At 37.0% G+C, this 16,877-nt stretch overlaps 1 protein-coding gene across 1 annotated transcript in view; it reads left to right on the top strand.

Moving 5' to 3' along the window:
- IMPG1 (interphotoreceptor matrix proteoglycan 1) overlaps positions 1-16,877 on the top strand; it is a 128,089-nt gene that overhangs the window by 15,574 nt on the left and 95,638 nt on the right. Inside the window, exons 4-6 of the mRNA XM_069067051.1 lie at positions 2,537-2,607; positions 6,186-6,277; positions 7,796-7,951. Coding sequence (XP_068923152.1) covers positions 2,537-2,607; positions 6,186-6,277; positions 7,796-7,951 — 319 coding nt within the window. The remainder of the gene's footprint in view (positions 1-2,536; positions 2,608-6,185; positions 6,278-7,795; positions 7,952-16,877) is intronic.

Below are 16,877 nucleotides of genomic sequence, written 5' to 3' on the forward strand. Positions count from 1 at the left end.
ATAAACAGACTTCACTAGACATTCACAAAAGTCTTAATCTAGTGTTTCATTGCACCATTCAAGAGAAAAGAGAGTCATAAAAACTAAGTCAGCAGAGCAAAACTTTTGTGAGTGTTAACAAACTGGAAGGTTTTACACAGAAGCGAGCTGAAGGACTATTTTGGTCACATGTACTCATAAAGACTACCTGCAAAGGCATATGAAAGGGCAAGGATTCGTTGAGTAAAGCAATCAAATCACCCCACCCCACTTAAAATGTCTAGAAGCTTTATATATATATATATATATATATATATACACACACATTTATCAGATGAGGACACATATTGATTATTCATTAGGTTTGAGCAAGACAGGTGATGCAGTGGATAGTGTCAGGCCTGGAGTCAAGAAGACTCTTCTTCCTGTGTTCAAATCTGGCCTCAGACACTTGGTAGTTATGTGATTTAAGCAAATCATTTAACCCTATTTGCCTCAGTTTTCTCAGCTATTAAAAAAAATGAGCTGGAGAAGAAAGTGGCAAACCACTCCGACATCTTTGCAAAGAAAATCCCAAACATGGTCCAATGACTAAACAACAACAAGGAACAAGATTTTGACATCCCCTTGAATCAATCAAAGATATTTTAATTAGGTGCAACAGGAAGTCTGTTCTGATTGGGTGAAGGATTTGGTCATATTCTGAGGACTTGTATAAAAAGAAGATGTGATGTTTCAGGTATGGGACTAGAGAGGAAGCTGAGACATCAGGAACTGAAATATTAAGAATCATAAGTACAGAGATAACAAGAAAAAAGGAAAAAAAGAGAAATTAGGACTCAGATGTAGCAAAAAAGAGAGTGACTAAGGATAGCTTTTGGCCCTACATCAGAAAACTCAGTTTGACATCATCATTTATACCCACATTCTCAAGGACTGAGGGAAGTTCCAAGGGGGGGAAAAGGACTGTTCTTTCCCCAACTTTCCTTGCCCATGCCTATCTATCAACTCTGATGCTTCTTTACCCAAACTCTTCTGGTAAAATGAATTTTGCTCAAACATAGAGAAGCTAAAGGGTTAACTAGCTATAAATATGAACAAAAATTAAGGCAGAAACCCCAAAATGCCTAAGTATTAAGGATTTTTCTGAGGGACTAGAGAAATTGTAATGGTATTCCTAACTTTTTATTTAATATAAATTCCCTTTTGCAGCAGGGGAAAGAACCACATGGAAGTGAGGGGCCTTTAGATTTAAAATAAGCCAGGTAAACCTGATGACTCCAGAGCAAAAAGTGAGGCTGGTGACTTTGCACAGCCCTGCCTCACTTAAATCCAATTCACTTGCATGCCATGGCATCAATTCTCTGATATCATGTTTCTCTTTGAGAATGAAGGACAAAGAGGCTCTGTGCCCCCTGGGGACCAAGCTGGAACTGGCTAGTTGGACAACAGTTCTCTCTCTCTGTCTCTCTGTCTCTCGGTCTCTGTCTGTCTGTCTGTCTGTCTGTCTGTCTGTCTGTCTGTCTGTCTCTCTCTCTCTCTCTCTCTCTCTCTCTCTCTCTCTTTCTCTGTCTCTCTGTCTCTGTCTCTGTTTCTGTCTCTGTCTCTGTCTCTCTGTCTCTCTCTCTCCACATAGGGTACACCCTTACTGATAGGTGCTCTGCCCCGAGGGAATGTAAATTTTAATCTCTGAAACTTTTTTTCTGACTTAAACACCAGCCCTAACTCCAAATCACTCTGACTCTCATTGACTGATCAACCATAGGTCCCAGGCCAAAGCCCTATTTGGTCATTGTTTGGGTTCTGATGACTTTGAGCCTGTAAATAGCAATTGTGTCTATTTTGGCCAAAAATCCTGAGGGTCTATTTTTTTCTTTTTTTACTAAGTAAAGAGGCCATTCTCTGCCTCATTTCTTGTTAAACTTTAGTTATTGAATGGGTATTGCCTCAGTTAAACTGAGACCTGTTAAAGACTTTAGTTTGAAAAGGCCAAGGTCCCCCACTGCATCTGGGTCATCTCCAGTCATTCTGATCTATATCTGGCCACTGGACCCAAATGGCTCTGGAGCAGAAAGTGAGGAGAAAGTGAGAAAGTGAGGCTGGTGACTTTGCACACTGGAGAGTTTGGGATAAATGTCACCTAGAGGAAGTACTCAGAATGATGAAATAATGGTTCCTGAAAATATGACTACCTGAAAATCAAACAATTTACAGGCACTTACAAAGTACCTATTTCATGCCAGGTACTAAGCTAGGTGCTTGGAATGCAATAAGTAAAACACCAAATTTCTCCCATTATATTAATGTATATCAAGTTGGAAAATTACAATCCAAGAACAGGTGCATCAAAGACCATATTTTCTGACTTTAAAATTTTGCTGAAGGTCACCCATAACTGTGCCTCTCTCTAGAGTTTGAATTAAAACATTCTTCTTAAAAATGGATGGTTTAGAATTTAAAACACAATTTAACTTAGAAACAGATTTTCAATCTATTCCTACTACTGCCATCCAGTGCCTATTAATTGTCATGTCTTTCATTTCTGTTTTGCTTCTAGAAAAGATGAAATTCTCACAGAGAAGACAATAGAAAGTAAAAAGTCTGATGAAATCCCTATGCTCCCTACAGGTAAAGTTAGATTTATTTCTTTAAACATTACAGTTATAATATTTATACTTTATAACCAAATCATCATAAAATATAGCATTTTCAAAACAACCCTTTGTAGAAATTCATAAATAAGAAAAATCACTTTTTAGTAGCTTGCAAGCTAGAAATTGAATATTTATGTTTGTATATGTTAAAATGTTAACAAGATAATGTTTCAGGTTCTAAATTTGAATAGAGGCATAAAAAAAACTGTAGCTTAGAATCTTTCCATATTTTAGGTCTTTATAGAATGAGCCAGCAAGCTCATCTCTTCAATCAGCTTATCTTTTTGACCAGTAACTAATGTAGGTACTATACTGGCTCAGTGTCAATTATGAAGTTATTACTTTGTAGAATACATTCCTTAAGATTTTCCCCCCAGTAGTCTTAGAAGGAAATAGCTACTCAATTATTAACAGCACTAGCAGTGCAAAGAATATTGACCTTTAATACCACACTTCATTCAGAGGAATAGTATTAGAAGAGAAAATCTATATGAAGATGATCTATGATGAATTTACTTCTTAATTTTGTTACAATTAAAAGTAATCATTGGAAAGTAATTGAGATTTCTAGCTTGAGAAATTAAAGTCAGTACATTTAAACTTTAGTGGCATTTTTGTCACATACAAAATTGAATCTGCTACTAACATGTATAATACCATTTGATGAAAATCAAATTCAATTTTTATATGATCTCTTTCCCCTTTAATTTAAGTTAATTTATAGTAATTCTGAGAGGCAAATATCTTCCTTTCTCCCCAATATGCATATTCATTACTTGTCTTGATATGTATACATATTTCTGTATGTGTATCTGTACATGTACATGTATATGTATGCATGTACATATGTATGCCCTAAGAGTTCTGACCTCAGAGTCAGTAAGACCTGAGTTCCAGACCTGTCCCTAACACAGGCCTGCACAACACATGCTAGCAGGCTGCTCACGGCCCACCAAAGGATTTCTGACAGCCCACAAAAAATGAAGAGGATATATAAAAGAAAGTAAAGATGTAACAAGTGCTTTGTCCATGTCCCACTTACGCCACCTTCGACTAGTCACTACTGTGCCCATCATGTAACTTGTCAGGTAGGTTACCACTGTACACGCTCTACTGTTTGTCATGTGACCCACAGCAACCAACCATCATTTTGTCAGTCTGTCTGTAGTCTGAGAAGAGCAAGAGTCATAACTTTTTGCTATGTTTTTGGTCATTACTAAATGTGAACAGTAAGAAAGCCTGGAAAATGTATTAAAATGTGTACTGCTTAGCAAAGTAACTTTTTTTTTTACATAATTGCGATTATGATAAATAAAAATCTTAAGTAATAAGTATAATTAATTGATATTAATTGAAATTTCTCTTTTTTAACATTTATTTTACAAAATAGTTTAGTCATTAATTATACCTTTACTTGGAAAGTGAGCCGCTAAAAACCTATGAGCAGCCCAAAGAAGTTTAGCCTATTTTAATTTTGGCCCCAACCTACTGCCAAGTTATGCAGGCCTGCCCTAACACAATACTACCACTGTCGTATAAACAAGTCAATTAATACTTCAAGGCCTCCAGGCAGCTCTCTAAAACTATAAGTTACAGAGAAGTTTCTGATAGGCATCAATGGAGGGAGTTTCCACAATATATAACTATATGTATATTTATACATCTTTATATATGTATATGGACATTTTGAGTTGTCCATTTACCAGTCTTTCAGACGATTTCCCTAATGGTCCTGGACTAAGAAGAATGAAGTTCACCCTCTATTGTAAGATTCACCCTTGGTTGTCTGTGAACACCAGGGATAGGGAGGATTCTGAAAGACTGGCAAATGGAGATCAAATGTTTAGAATTATTACTAAATATGAGTACATCTGTATGCGCATGTGTGCATATGTTTATATATACACATGTGCATATAAAAATTTGGTGATAGGGATCAGGTCTTGTAATCTCACTAGTTTAGGGAATTCATATTACAGAAACTCCTTCCCCTGCTATAGATTAGCAACTCTTCCATAATTTACATAATGTATAGTCTTAAGGAGCTACCTAAGCATGAGTAAGAGGTCTCTGGTGTCACATGATTTCACAGGCAGCAAAATTCCTTTTTTCATATTGACTTTGTCCCTTTTTCAAATGAAAATAGAAAAATAGGATAGAAGTTAAAAGTACGTATACAGTATGTATATGTATGGGTATAGGTATAGGTATGGATATGTGTGTGTGCATTGTATAGGTATAGTTAAAGATATAGGTATAAATATGGGTATGGGCATAGGTATATGTATATGTATGTGTATGTATAAGAGGTAAATGAATCCATAGCCTAGGAGGTCTAACCTTCGAGTCAAAAAGACCTGAGTTCCAGTCCAACCTCTGTAGTTGTAGAGGCAAGTCAATTAACCCCTCAATCATTTACTCCCTAATTGAATGAGTTCATCATATTCTTTCCTAAAACAAGTTTGGATAGTACAGATGGGATCACAGAGAAACCAGGCATCTGATGTAGGAATGAGGGGGGAACAGAGCCTTGTTAATGAAAAAAAAAAAGAGAGAAAAGAGGGAAGAGATGGAGAAGGAAGCTGGATACACCAGAAAGAAAGAAAAAATCACTTACTTTCCTTGTCTGGAGTTAGTGATTGCATTGTTTGTAAATTTGGGTCAGTCAGTCAGCCCAGGTTTCTATAGTTCCACATATGGCACCATTCAATGATTACTAGTCTGCAGAAGAAGGTTCCCTCAGGGGCTACTGGGTCCTCAATCAAGAAGGACAGATTCAGTAGTATTCTATAAATTCTGCTTACTACACCTAGACATCTTCAACACTAAGGTTTACAAGACAAATGGTTTTCTGGTTAACTAAGTTTTAACCAGAAAGTTCAATTAACTGAAATGCTTTACTCTTAAGTCTTTTCAGATTAACAAGGTTTCACTGTATAATTTTACACAATAAAACAGAATACATTTGTTTTCCTAAATATGATGACTTTACTTGGCTTCAAGAGAGTCCAGAATCTCCTCTTAAAAACAAGAAAGATTGTCCTGAGTCTGGGATGGTTTTAAATTGATGCAGGCATCAGCATGGAGATCATTTGTTGGGCCCATGGCCCCTGCCAACTCCTTGATTCACTGAATGATGGAGCATCCAAAAACACTTCTCATATCAAATTCAAAAGTCACAGACAGCATCCAAAGAAGTGTTTCTGAAGAACCGATTTCATATTGTTTTAAGTATATTCTTCCACTCAATAGTCACAAAAGGAGAAATTAATTTGCCCCCATTAAACAAAGTTTTCTTACAATGTATATCCCAAGGACTATTAAACTTGGGCTCTGGGGAGAAGGAAAGGAAAATTTCAATGAGGGAAAACTTAGAGGCATATTTTAACTCAAGAATATGCTGATGTTATCTTTTTTTTAATGGGTTGAAAATGCACTTACCATCAGTGAGTATTGGAGTGACAGGGAGACTCCATGAACTTTTGCCCTGGTTCTAATTTAAGCTCTCTTCTAGTGTGTTCATGTGTGTGATTTTTTTTGAAGTCTCAGCAGGTGCTGCTAGCTTCTCTCCACTTCCCTTCACATCCATTCCTAATGGCTCACTTCTCAACGAACTTTTCAATGACACAAAGACTCCTGTGAAGGTGAGGATGCCCTGATATCTTATCTAGCTGTTCATTTACCTGCTTTCAGTGCTTTAGAGGAAAAAAATGGATGGGCAATTCAAAACTATTAGTGATGCCTATTTGTTCCCTCAATTAAAATGGGAAGATTTTGTTCTGTTCACTAATTATAAATTATGTTTTTTTACTCATGACCAAGTGAAAATTGAATTCACTGTACTTGGTTTAAGAAGGAAAGAACCATAGAGGATGAATAAGAAGTAACATAGCTATCACATAACCCCATCATTCTACTTTGGGCTCATAAACCCCATCCCAATCTTATCACAGTGCCTTAAGCATAGGCAAAACACCTGAGAACTAAGAGAATGCCTTCTTTTAGCTTTCTGAGGCTTCTCAGGACTCTTAGATGGGTCTACATATCATAGTGTTGAATGAATTGAAACCCTCCTTTTTTATTTTTTGTTTGTGTACCCAGGGCCTAGCCTGGGTATAAAAGGGCCTAACTTCCTCTTTTATTTTTGCTGCATGCCAGGGCCTGGCATGTAGTAGACACAATAAATACTGTTAAATGATTTATTCCACTGGAAAAATTAAAGTACTGCTGCCATGTTTGACCCTCATATACCAATTTTTCAGTTTTTTTTTTAAAGGTTTTCCAGACCTTCCCAGATTGAAGCATAAATTCAGTGAAATCATGGTTACTGCTTCAGCTAACACCTTTACAGAATCCTCAAGCATATATTTGGGGTTTTTAGGAAAACACAGTGTTGAACTCAAAGTGTTCTATGTACCAAAGGCTGCAAACCAGTCTCCAGTGCCACATGCTTAAAACCCAACCCTTGTCTTGCTCTATGCCCTACAAAGCTAATGGGAGCACAGAGCAATGACAGAACCATGCCAATTCCAGATCCAAAGGGCACTGAGAAAGGCAGGTAATGGGCCTTTGAGCAAGCAAAAGGCAGACCTACTTGCTCAGAGCTATGCTGCTATTTTTAGACACTCCAGCCCAAGCTTCTAGTTGTGACCCAAATATGCCATTCTCCCTAAGAGTGCCTTTAAGCCAACTTTTGGACTTGAAGATGCTTCAGGGACAGTTTTAATATTAAGTTCATGCATGAACAGTCTCATTATATCAGCCCAGGCTTCCCTTTATTGTTGATTGGATGATCATAATAGTTCATATTCATTTGCACATTGGTCCAATGTAATCATCATCACAGTATCATCAAACAGCATTAATAAGGCCCCAATGTACACATGACCATGCTGGATTCTACAAAGGGAACAGACCTATTCTCTACTAGCTTTCAATCACAGACAAATTACACTGCTCTCTTTTAGGTAACTAAAATAAAAAATTTTATTCCAAATTGCTCCCCAAAAAGTTCATTTTTCATTCCACAGAACTCCATCTCTAAGTTCACTGAAGTTCCTAGAATTGAATTTGTTTTCTTACCAGTCTAATATTTAGAGCCATACCAAAGAATTTTCTTTTGGTTTATGCTAAACAAAATCAATCTTCTTTTTTCCCTTCAGGATATAGAAACTGAAATCACTAATATCATATCAGAGGGACCAGTGGAAGAGATGTTAGAATTTAGTGTCAACCTAGCAAATCAGAAGTTTAAGGCAGAATTGAATGATCCAAAATCCCCACATTACCAGGAACTTGCAGCAAAATTTCAACATCAGGTAAGTAGGTTTGCCTTTTATTGGATATATACTAATTTTGAATAATCACAGACCTGATCTCCTTTGGCTGAAAATAAAATCTATCATTTAGAGGAATTGGTTTTTACTATAAATCAAATGCAAAACATTCCCAAAAGTTGGAAGGAAAAAGATGAAAAAAAATTCAGTGTCCTATTATTATAAGAAATTAAGTATATTTTATTCGAAAAAATATTCAAAGTTAATGGAGGAAGTTATTAGCGGCTGGCGATCCACAAATACCTATACATTTACCTTTGTTTCAATTACCTCAGACTTTGTATTATGAAATCAGGTCAATTCAACAAGCATAACTTTTTTTGTTCAATCATTTTTCAGTCATGTCTGACTCTTCATGATCCCATCTGGGGTTTTCTTGGCAAAGATACTGTAATGGTTTGCTATTTCCTTCCACAGCTCATTTTTACAAATGAGGAACTTATGTAGACAGGGCTTGAGTGACTTGCCCAAAATCACACAGATAGTAAATGTCTGAAGCCAGATTTGAACTCAGGAAGATGAGTCTTCCCGACTCCAGGCCTAATACTCTATCCACTGTACCACCTAACTAGTGCTTGATATTTATTTTAAAAAAATTTTAAGTACTATAAGCCAGGCACTTGATTAAGCACTGGGGATACAAAGGCAAAAAGGAGTCCCTGCCTTCATGGAGCTCATATTCTAATGGTGAAAAGAACATGCAAACAATTATGTACAGACATGATATACAGATGTGTATATATCTATATTTATATATAGAATAAATTGGAGATAATCTCAGAGGGAAGACATTTTAAGATTAAGAAGGACCAGGAAAGATTTCTTGCAGGAGGTAGAACTTTAACTGAAATCTGAAGCAAGCCTGGGAAGTCACAAAGTAGGGATGAGACAGAAGAACATTCTAGGCTTGGGAGATAGCCAATGAAAGTGCAGACTTGGGGGATAGAGTTTAGTGTCAGAAATTACAAAAATGCCAGTGTCTCTAGATAATAGAGTATAATATAGCAAGATAATAGAGTAAGAAAAGGAGATAGCAAAGGCTATAGAGATAAAAAGGGATCAGGTTGTATGTTTTTCTTCCTTCCAAAAACAGTTCCCAAGTAAGTATATTAAATTCAACATTATTTCCTTGCTTAGGAATAGTGAGTGGACTTAAAGAGTACCTTTCTTGTTCTAGGAATAAAATAATTCTTATAAAGGAGGGAAGAACTATTGATTAGAGAAATGCAAATTAAAACAACTCTGAGGTACCACCTCACACCCTTCAGGCTGGCTAATATGAAAAAAAAGGGAAATGATAAATGTTAGAGAAGATGTAGAAAAATTGGAATACTAATATACTGTTGGTGGAGTTGTAAACTGATCCAATCATTCTGGAGAATAATTTGGAATTATATCTAACCGGTAATCAAACCATGCATGTCCTTTGATCTACTAGGTCTATATCCCAAAGACATCATAAAAAAGGGGAAAGGACCTACATGCACAAAAATATTTATAGCAGCTCTTTTTGCAGAGACAAAGAATTGGAAATTAAGGGGATGAACATTAATTGGGGAATACCTCAATAAGATGTGATATATGAATGTAATAGAATATTATTGTGCTTTAAGAATTGACAAGTGGGGGGATTTTAGAAAAACCTAGAAAGATCTACATGAACTGATGCAAACTGAAATGAGCAGAACTAGGAGAGTATTGTACACAGTGACAGCAATATTATGTCATGATCAACTATGAATGACTTAGCTCTTCTCAGCAATACAAAATGTGTCAAGACAGTTCCAAAGGACTCATGATGCTATCCACATCCAGAAAAAGAACTGATGAAGTTTGAGTGCAGATTGAAGTATATAGTATTTTCACTTTCTTCCTTTTTTGGTGGTTTTTTGTTTTGGATCTATTTTTTTAACAACATAACTAATATTGAAATATATTTTAAATGATTGCACACATATGACATATAACAAATTATTTGTCATTTTAGGGAGAAAGTAGAAGAGGGAGGGAAAAAATTTGGAACTCCATTTTTTTAAATGAACATTAAAAATTTTCTTTATATGTAATTGGAAAAAATAAAATAATGTTTTAAAAAAGAAAAGAGGGAGGAAATAATCCATTTTTTTAAAAAGAAAATATACTTGCTTTCCAAAAATAGAGAAATGGGTGCCTGATCCTAATTACAGTTAGGTGAATTTGCATCTGATTAAACAAACATTCCCAAAGTGTTGACACAGAGGAAGTCCTAGTATGTCAGTTGTCTTCTGTGTTTTGTCTAGCAGTACCCTGCAATTGAGCCATTCAGTTTAGCACATCTTCCAATTTTATTTACAGCCATGCTTTCTGTGTGGTAACTGGAAGACAGGCATATTTCTCTCTGTTTTATTCATTACCAAGTGGAAGTAATAGAGGCAACATGCCATACTAACTTTGGAGTCTGTAAGACCTGATGTATATTAGTTATGTTACCATGGGCATTATTTACCCTCCCAGTATCCAAACAACTTTCTAGGACTATACATTTGAAGCAAATTGTTAATCTGCAACAATTGAGGGAATTTCCATACTGGGAGTTCCTTTCACTCTATCACAAGTCTGAGCCATCCCCTTCATCTACTCTCCAAAAATGCTAGCTAGGTGGCACACTGGAGAAAGTAATGGGCTTAGAGTCAGAATGATTTGAGTTTAAATTCTACCACACACTTACCAGCTGTGTGATCCTAGGCAAGTCACTTACCATCTCTGAGCCTCAATATCCTCATCTTTAATATGAGGTGTTTGATCTCAATGACTTCAAAGCACTCTAAATCTATAATATTGTGATTTCTGTTACTGAAGATTTCTCAGTGATTCAAAAGATATTCAATAAATTTTTTAAGCAGTGAGACTCCATAACCAATCAACTAATATTTTCTAAGTGCCTACAGTAAACAGTTGCTTTGCTAGGGGCATCCAGTATTCATTCGTAAGAGGATATTTGCTCCATGTTTTTCCTTCTTAAAGCATCGAAGTATCCATGCAACTAGAACACAAATGCATGTGCAGAAGAATCTTAAATTCTAATCTTTCTCTTTTTTTCTTTTTGGAGGGAGGAAGGTAAGGCAATTGGGGTTAAGTGACATGTCCAAGGTCACAAGGCTAATAAATGTTAAGTGTCTGAGACTGGATTTGAACTCAGGTCCTCCTGACTCCAGAGCCAGTGCTCTATTCACTGTGCCACCTAGCTACCCCTCTAACCTTTCTTTTAAGTTACTCACTTCCTTCTAGCTCCAGAGAAAAATTTCAACAAACAATTCAAAATGTATCTGTTAGGCTTCTGATTAATGCCAGCACTGTACTAGGATCTGGGGATACAATAAAAAAATAACAGTCACTGACCACAAGGAATTTACATTCAACTTGTACCACACATACATAGTTTCATACATTTAGAGTTGTAAAGGAACTTAGAGGTCATCCAGTCCAACCACTTCATTTTACAGTTGAGGAAACTGAGGTCCAGAAAGGTTAAATGACTTGCCCAAGGCCACACATGTAGTTTTGAATCTAAGACTTCCAAATATAAAACCAATATTCCCCACTGAACTATGCTAAAGACAATGAGACAGAGAGAATTATCAGGGTGGACCAACAGATGGCATGTGAGTTGAACCATGAAAGAATATAAAGATACTGAGAGGCAGGAATGAGGAGGGGTGTATCCTAGACTTGAGAAAGGGCTTACAAAACAGCATAGAGATAAGCAATAGAGTATTGAGTTTGGAAAAGGGCAAATAGCTCTCCTTATTTAGAATGTAGAGTCTGAAAAAGGGAATTATATAAAATATTAATGGAAAGGTAAAGGGAACCAGACTGTAGAAGGCCTGAAGTGTTACAGGCAAGGGAAAATCACTGATAATCCTTGAGTAGAGAAGTAACATAGCCAGAACTGTATCTTGAGAAGATCGTTTTGATGACTATGTAGAAGACTGATTGATAAAGGAAGAGGCTAGAAGTAGTGACACAAATCAGGAAACCCCTACAGATGTCCATATGAGAGGTTTAAGAGCCTGAACCCAAGACATAACTGGATGAGTGGAAAGAGGGAGATGGCTCCAATAAAAGTTTCATTTCTGATTGGATATCAAGGGTAAAGAAGAGGGAAAAGTCAAGAAAGGCTTTTAACTTGAGTAACTGAAGGATGGTTATGCCCTAAATAGAAAAGGGGAAATTTGGAGGGTTAGTGGGAAAAATAATTAGTTCTAATTTGAATATTTTAAATAATGAAATACAGAACATTCAAGAGAATATATTCAACAGATAGTTGATGTAATGTAGGACTAGAAAGTTCAGGAGGGAAATTAGGACTGGGTATTCAGATTTGGAAGTCAGCTGCCTAGAACTTGAACTCAAGTTGACTAGTGAGATAGACAAGAAAATGCATGCAGGAATTGAAGGGGACCCCAGAGATACCCGGGGAAACCCATACTAAAAAGATAGATGTTTACACAGAACTTCTAACTCCCTAGAAAGGAATGTATCTAATATATGTGCATGATAAGACAACGTAAAGATAATAAATTTGGTAAGATAGGGCTTGAGCTGAGTAAGAGAAAGGAAAGGAAGTTTATTGTGGCTTTCAAGATACCCAGGAAGTGAGGAGAATCAAGATACAGATTGCTATGCATTTCTCCAGGGGAGTTAATAACAAGAACTAGAAAGACCAAGATATTTACTTCCAGCAAGTATAGAGAAAAAGGAGGGTTTAAAATTGATTACATAGACTGTACAATGTTGATTTTTTTTGCTATTACCAAATAGCTTCTATCCGTATGCAAGACGCAGGCAGGTCTATCTCCTAGAAGAGACCAGAAGGTCACAGATTAAAATTGGAAGAGACCTTGAAGTAAATCTAGTCCAACCCCTTCATTTTATAAATGAACTGATATCCAGAAAAGTTAAATAACTTACCCAAGTTCTCCCAGGTAGTAAGGGGCAGAGATGGGATTTGAACACAGGTTCCAAATCTCTTTCTCTTTCTACAATGTGCCATGACATCAGAGATCAGGAGCTTAAGGGATTCCTTTCTACTTCCTGGGTTCTCAGAAAAAATGAAATATTCCTTAAACCACAAACACAGAGAGAGATGTGTGTGTGTGTGCATGTGCACACATGTGTGGTTTTGCTGTGAAAACAAAGACAAGGTCAGAAGAAAGAAGAGATCAAAGGAAATCCTGACCTGTGTCAAGAGGTAGGAGTAGAAGAAGAATGAACAGAAAAAATAGAACTGGCATGCCCTTGGAGCTAAGAAACAGACATGAAGTTCATTCTGGAGAAAAACCAGCTAGTCATCCTGAATAGAATGCTACTTTAGATCCACAGATGTAGTCCTATGACAGATTATCACATAAAGGTGAGGGGAAGCAAAGGAGTAGTGGTGGTTGATGCCTCCCTCCTGAAGGGTGCTGAAGCAGCTAATAATCCCTTGCATAATTATAAACTAATCCTTCAAAAAATGGAAAAATCAGTAAGAGGAAAGTCTATTCAGGCTCTGATTCTCACCAAGAAAGAGAAACTGTTTGCTGAGGTGTAAATGATGGGAAGCCTGGGAAAAAGTGACCACTCCATTTTAGAATGTTGTGCTAGAAGAGAGGAAAGCTGGGCATAGTTTGAAATGCATCTCAGTTTTGGGGAAAGATTTCAAAGCAATCTGAGATAGAGTAGGTAGGATCTCACAGATTAAAATTCTAAAGGGAAAGTCAACTCAGGAGGCATGGCTGATAAACTCTCCATAACAGAAAATCTGAGCATGAATAGGAAATTCATCAATCAGCTTAGCTTTAAAGATATGTATAAAAGATAGAAGTAAGGACAGGTGAAGAAAGATAAATATCAAGTGTGACATCATCTTCTAAAAGTAGTGTCAGTGGCACTAAAGCTCAGAAGGAGCTGAAGCTGATGATGAGAGCTAAGAATAACAGAAAGGACTGCTAGTGGCAGGAGGATACATTACTTCTACTGAGGAAGATCCAAGAAGGGACAGGACTCCACCACTCTAGGACTGGATGAAAAGGCAATAACTATCTGCAAAGAGAAGGCAGAACCACTGAACTCTTTCACTGCTTCTGCTTTCCTTGGTGAAGAGAATGACCTCTAGGGCTAGAAAAGACAGAAAAAAAATGGCTCATAGTAAATTGACAAATAAGTTAGGATGTAGGAAGAGAGCACTGAGCTGCCCTGGATAAGTTAAAGTAACCTAATTTAGAAGAATATCCTAGGGATGGAAAGAATGGGCAGATGGGATTGCTGATGATTTGTCTATGAACTATGAATGATCTTGGAAGACTGGAGAAGGACATATGTTGTACCAGTTTCCAAAAAAGGGAAGATAATGGAGACTGGAAAGTATAAGCTGCGTGCTTAATGTCAATTCCTGGCATAAATTTGGAATTCATTACTTTTTAAAATAAATTTTATTGCTATATTTTATTTTTATATCACCTAAATTTCCTCCTGTGTTCCTCCCACTCCCCCTTTCCATAGATCCACCCTTTATAACATAGACTTTCTTAAGGAAAAACTACAAAAAGAAAAAGAGGAAAAAGAAAAATTGATCAATATGTAAAAAAGAATTTGACAATTTAAGCAATATTTCACAGCTGTAGACCCCACATACACAATGCACACACAGAGTCCTGCAAAGGAGTGGGGAGGGAGGCATTTGTTATATTCAATTGAAGCAAATTATATGGAAATGGTGATCAATCAATCAAGAAGCATTTCTTAAGTGCCTACTATAAGACAGGAACTGTGCTAGGTTCTGAGGATACAAAGAGAGTGAATGAAACAATCCCTGTTTGCAAGGAGTTTAATAGGAGAGGCCACAATGATATGTTTAGTTATATACAGAATAAATGTGAAGAAAATAAATTAAAATTATTTGTATTATAGGAAGAGAGGGAACTAGCATTTGGGAGGCTCAGAAAAGGCTTCATGTGAAGGGTAGTACTTAAGATGTGCCTTGAAAAAGAGAGAGTTGTTACCTTCTTGATCTAATGCTTGCATTGAAAGACATAGCTGTCAAGTAATGATCCTGTCATACTTTGGCTTGATCAGGGCACATCAGCTGCACTGTACTCAGCTCTGTACACTACATTTTACAAAAGGCATTGATAAACCAGAGAGTCCAGACAAAGGCAAACAGGAGGGTAATGGGATTCAAGTTCATGAACTATGTTGAGGGAATAGCAGTGTTCAAGTATCAGAAGGCTGTCACCCAGAAGAGGTATTCAAATGGTTCATTCTACTTGGCCCCAGAAAGCAATATTAGGAACAAGTAGAAGTTATGGAGGTAACCTTAGTCTTCTTGTAAACCAAAAGACTTTCATTTAGTGCTATTCAAGAGTAGAATGGGATGCCTCAGGAGGGTGTGGGTCATTCTTCACTAAGGATCCCTAAGTCAAAGCTGGATGACCATATTGTATATATTGTATTATATCTTTTGTTTGTTTGTTTTTGTCTTTTTTGGAGGGGGAAGGCAGGGCAATTGGGGTTAAGTGACTTGCTGAAGGTCACACACCTAGTAAATGTTAAGTGTCTGAGGACAGATTTGAACTCAGGTTCTCCTGACTCCAGGGACAGTGCTATATTCACTGCTCCACCTAACTTTCCCATACTATCATATTATATCTATATGTGTAGATAGATAGATAGATAGATAGATAGATAGATAGATAGATAGATAGATAGATAGATAGATAGATAGATAGATAGATAGATAGATAGATAGATAGATAGAACGAAGAAATATTGTAGAGACAATTCCTGTTCAGGAAGCTGTTGATTAGATAACCTCTGAAGCACCTTCCAACTCTGAAATTCTAAGAGGCAGGGAATTGGTCAGTCAGCAAGTATTTATTAAGGATTTACTATGTAGCAGATAGTGTGCTAAGAGCTAGGTATTAAAAGAAAAACAAAACATAGTCTTTGCCCTCAAGGACCTCACATTCTAATAAGATAGGGTTATTGTTTGTCCATTCTTGAAGACATGAAATCAGGGAGGTGATGCCATGACATGCAAGTGAATTGCATTTAAGTGAGTCAGAGCTATACAAAGTCGTCAGTGTCATTTTCTCCTCCAGAACTATCTGGGTCCGGTGGCCAGATATAGATCAGGACGACTGGAGATGACCCGGGATACAATGGTGGACCTTGGCCTTTTCAAACTAAGTTCTTTAATAGATTTCAGTTTGACTGAGGCAACACCCATTCGATGATTCAATAGGGTGGGGGGACAGTATACAAAAAGAAAAACTTGCATAACAAGGAGCAAAGGGAAGGTAATCTTAGAGGGAAGACACTAGCAGTAGTGGAGACTAGGAAAAGCTACCCATAGAGGGTGGAATTTGACCAGAGACTTGAAGGATGCCAGAAAGACCAAAAACTGGAAGTAAAGAGGGAGAGCTTTCCAGGCATGAGGGATTGCTAATGCAAAGGCACTGAAGTAGCAGACAGAGTGTTTGAAACAGAAGGGTTCCTTGGACAACTCCAAAATGTCTGGGACAAGTTTCTCAATGCTCTACCACACACAGTAAGTCCTGCCTAGAAGAGCGACCAATTAAAAAATGGCCAAGTGCAGCAAAAATCTTGCCAGTAAAAGATGAAAGCAATGACCATTAACCTGGCATTGGCACACATAGGGAGAATCACTTGCTCCCAGGCCAGTGTTTGGTTGTACTGCCGAGGACAAATTATCCTTTTCATTCAGTCTGATGGCATTTAATTACCATCCACAAAAGTCTCGATAATGGGATAAGATAAAATTCATCTCCTGAATACTGGAATCCTGGAATCTAGAAAATAAGGAAAATGGGGCTAATAAGAGGATTTGCCCATCAAAGTGTGTCTCTATTAGAGAAACAGCATGGTA

This window comes from Petaurus breviceps, unplaced genomic scaffold (genome assembly GCF_028583685.1).
Source record: "Petaurus breviceps papuanus isolate PSGF00001 unplaced genomic scaffold, PetGlider_PUasm1.0 90734, whole genome shotgun sequence".
Classification (NCBI taxonomy): domain Eukaryota; kingdom Metazoa; phylum Chordata; class Mammalia; order Diprotodontia; family Petauridae; genus Petaurus; species Petaurus breviceps.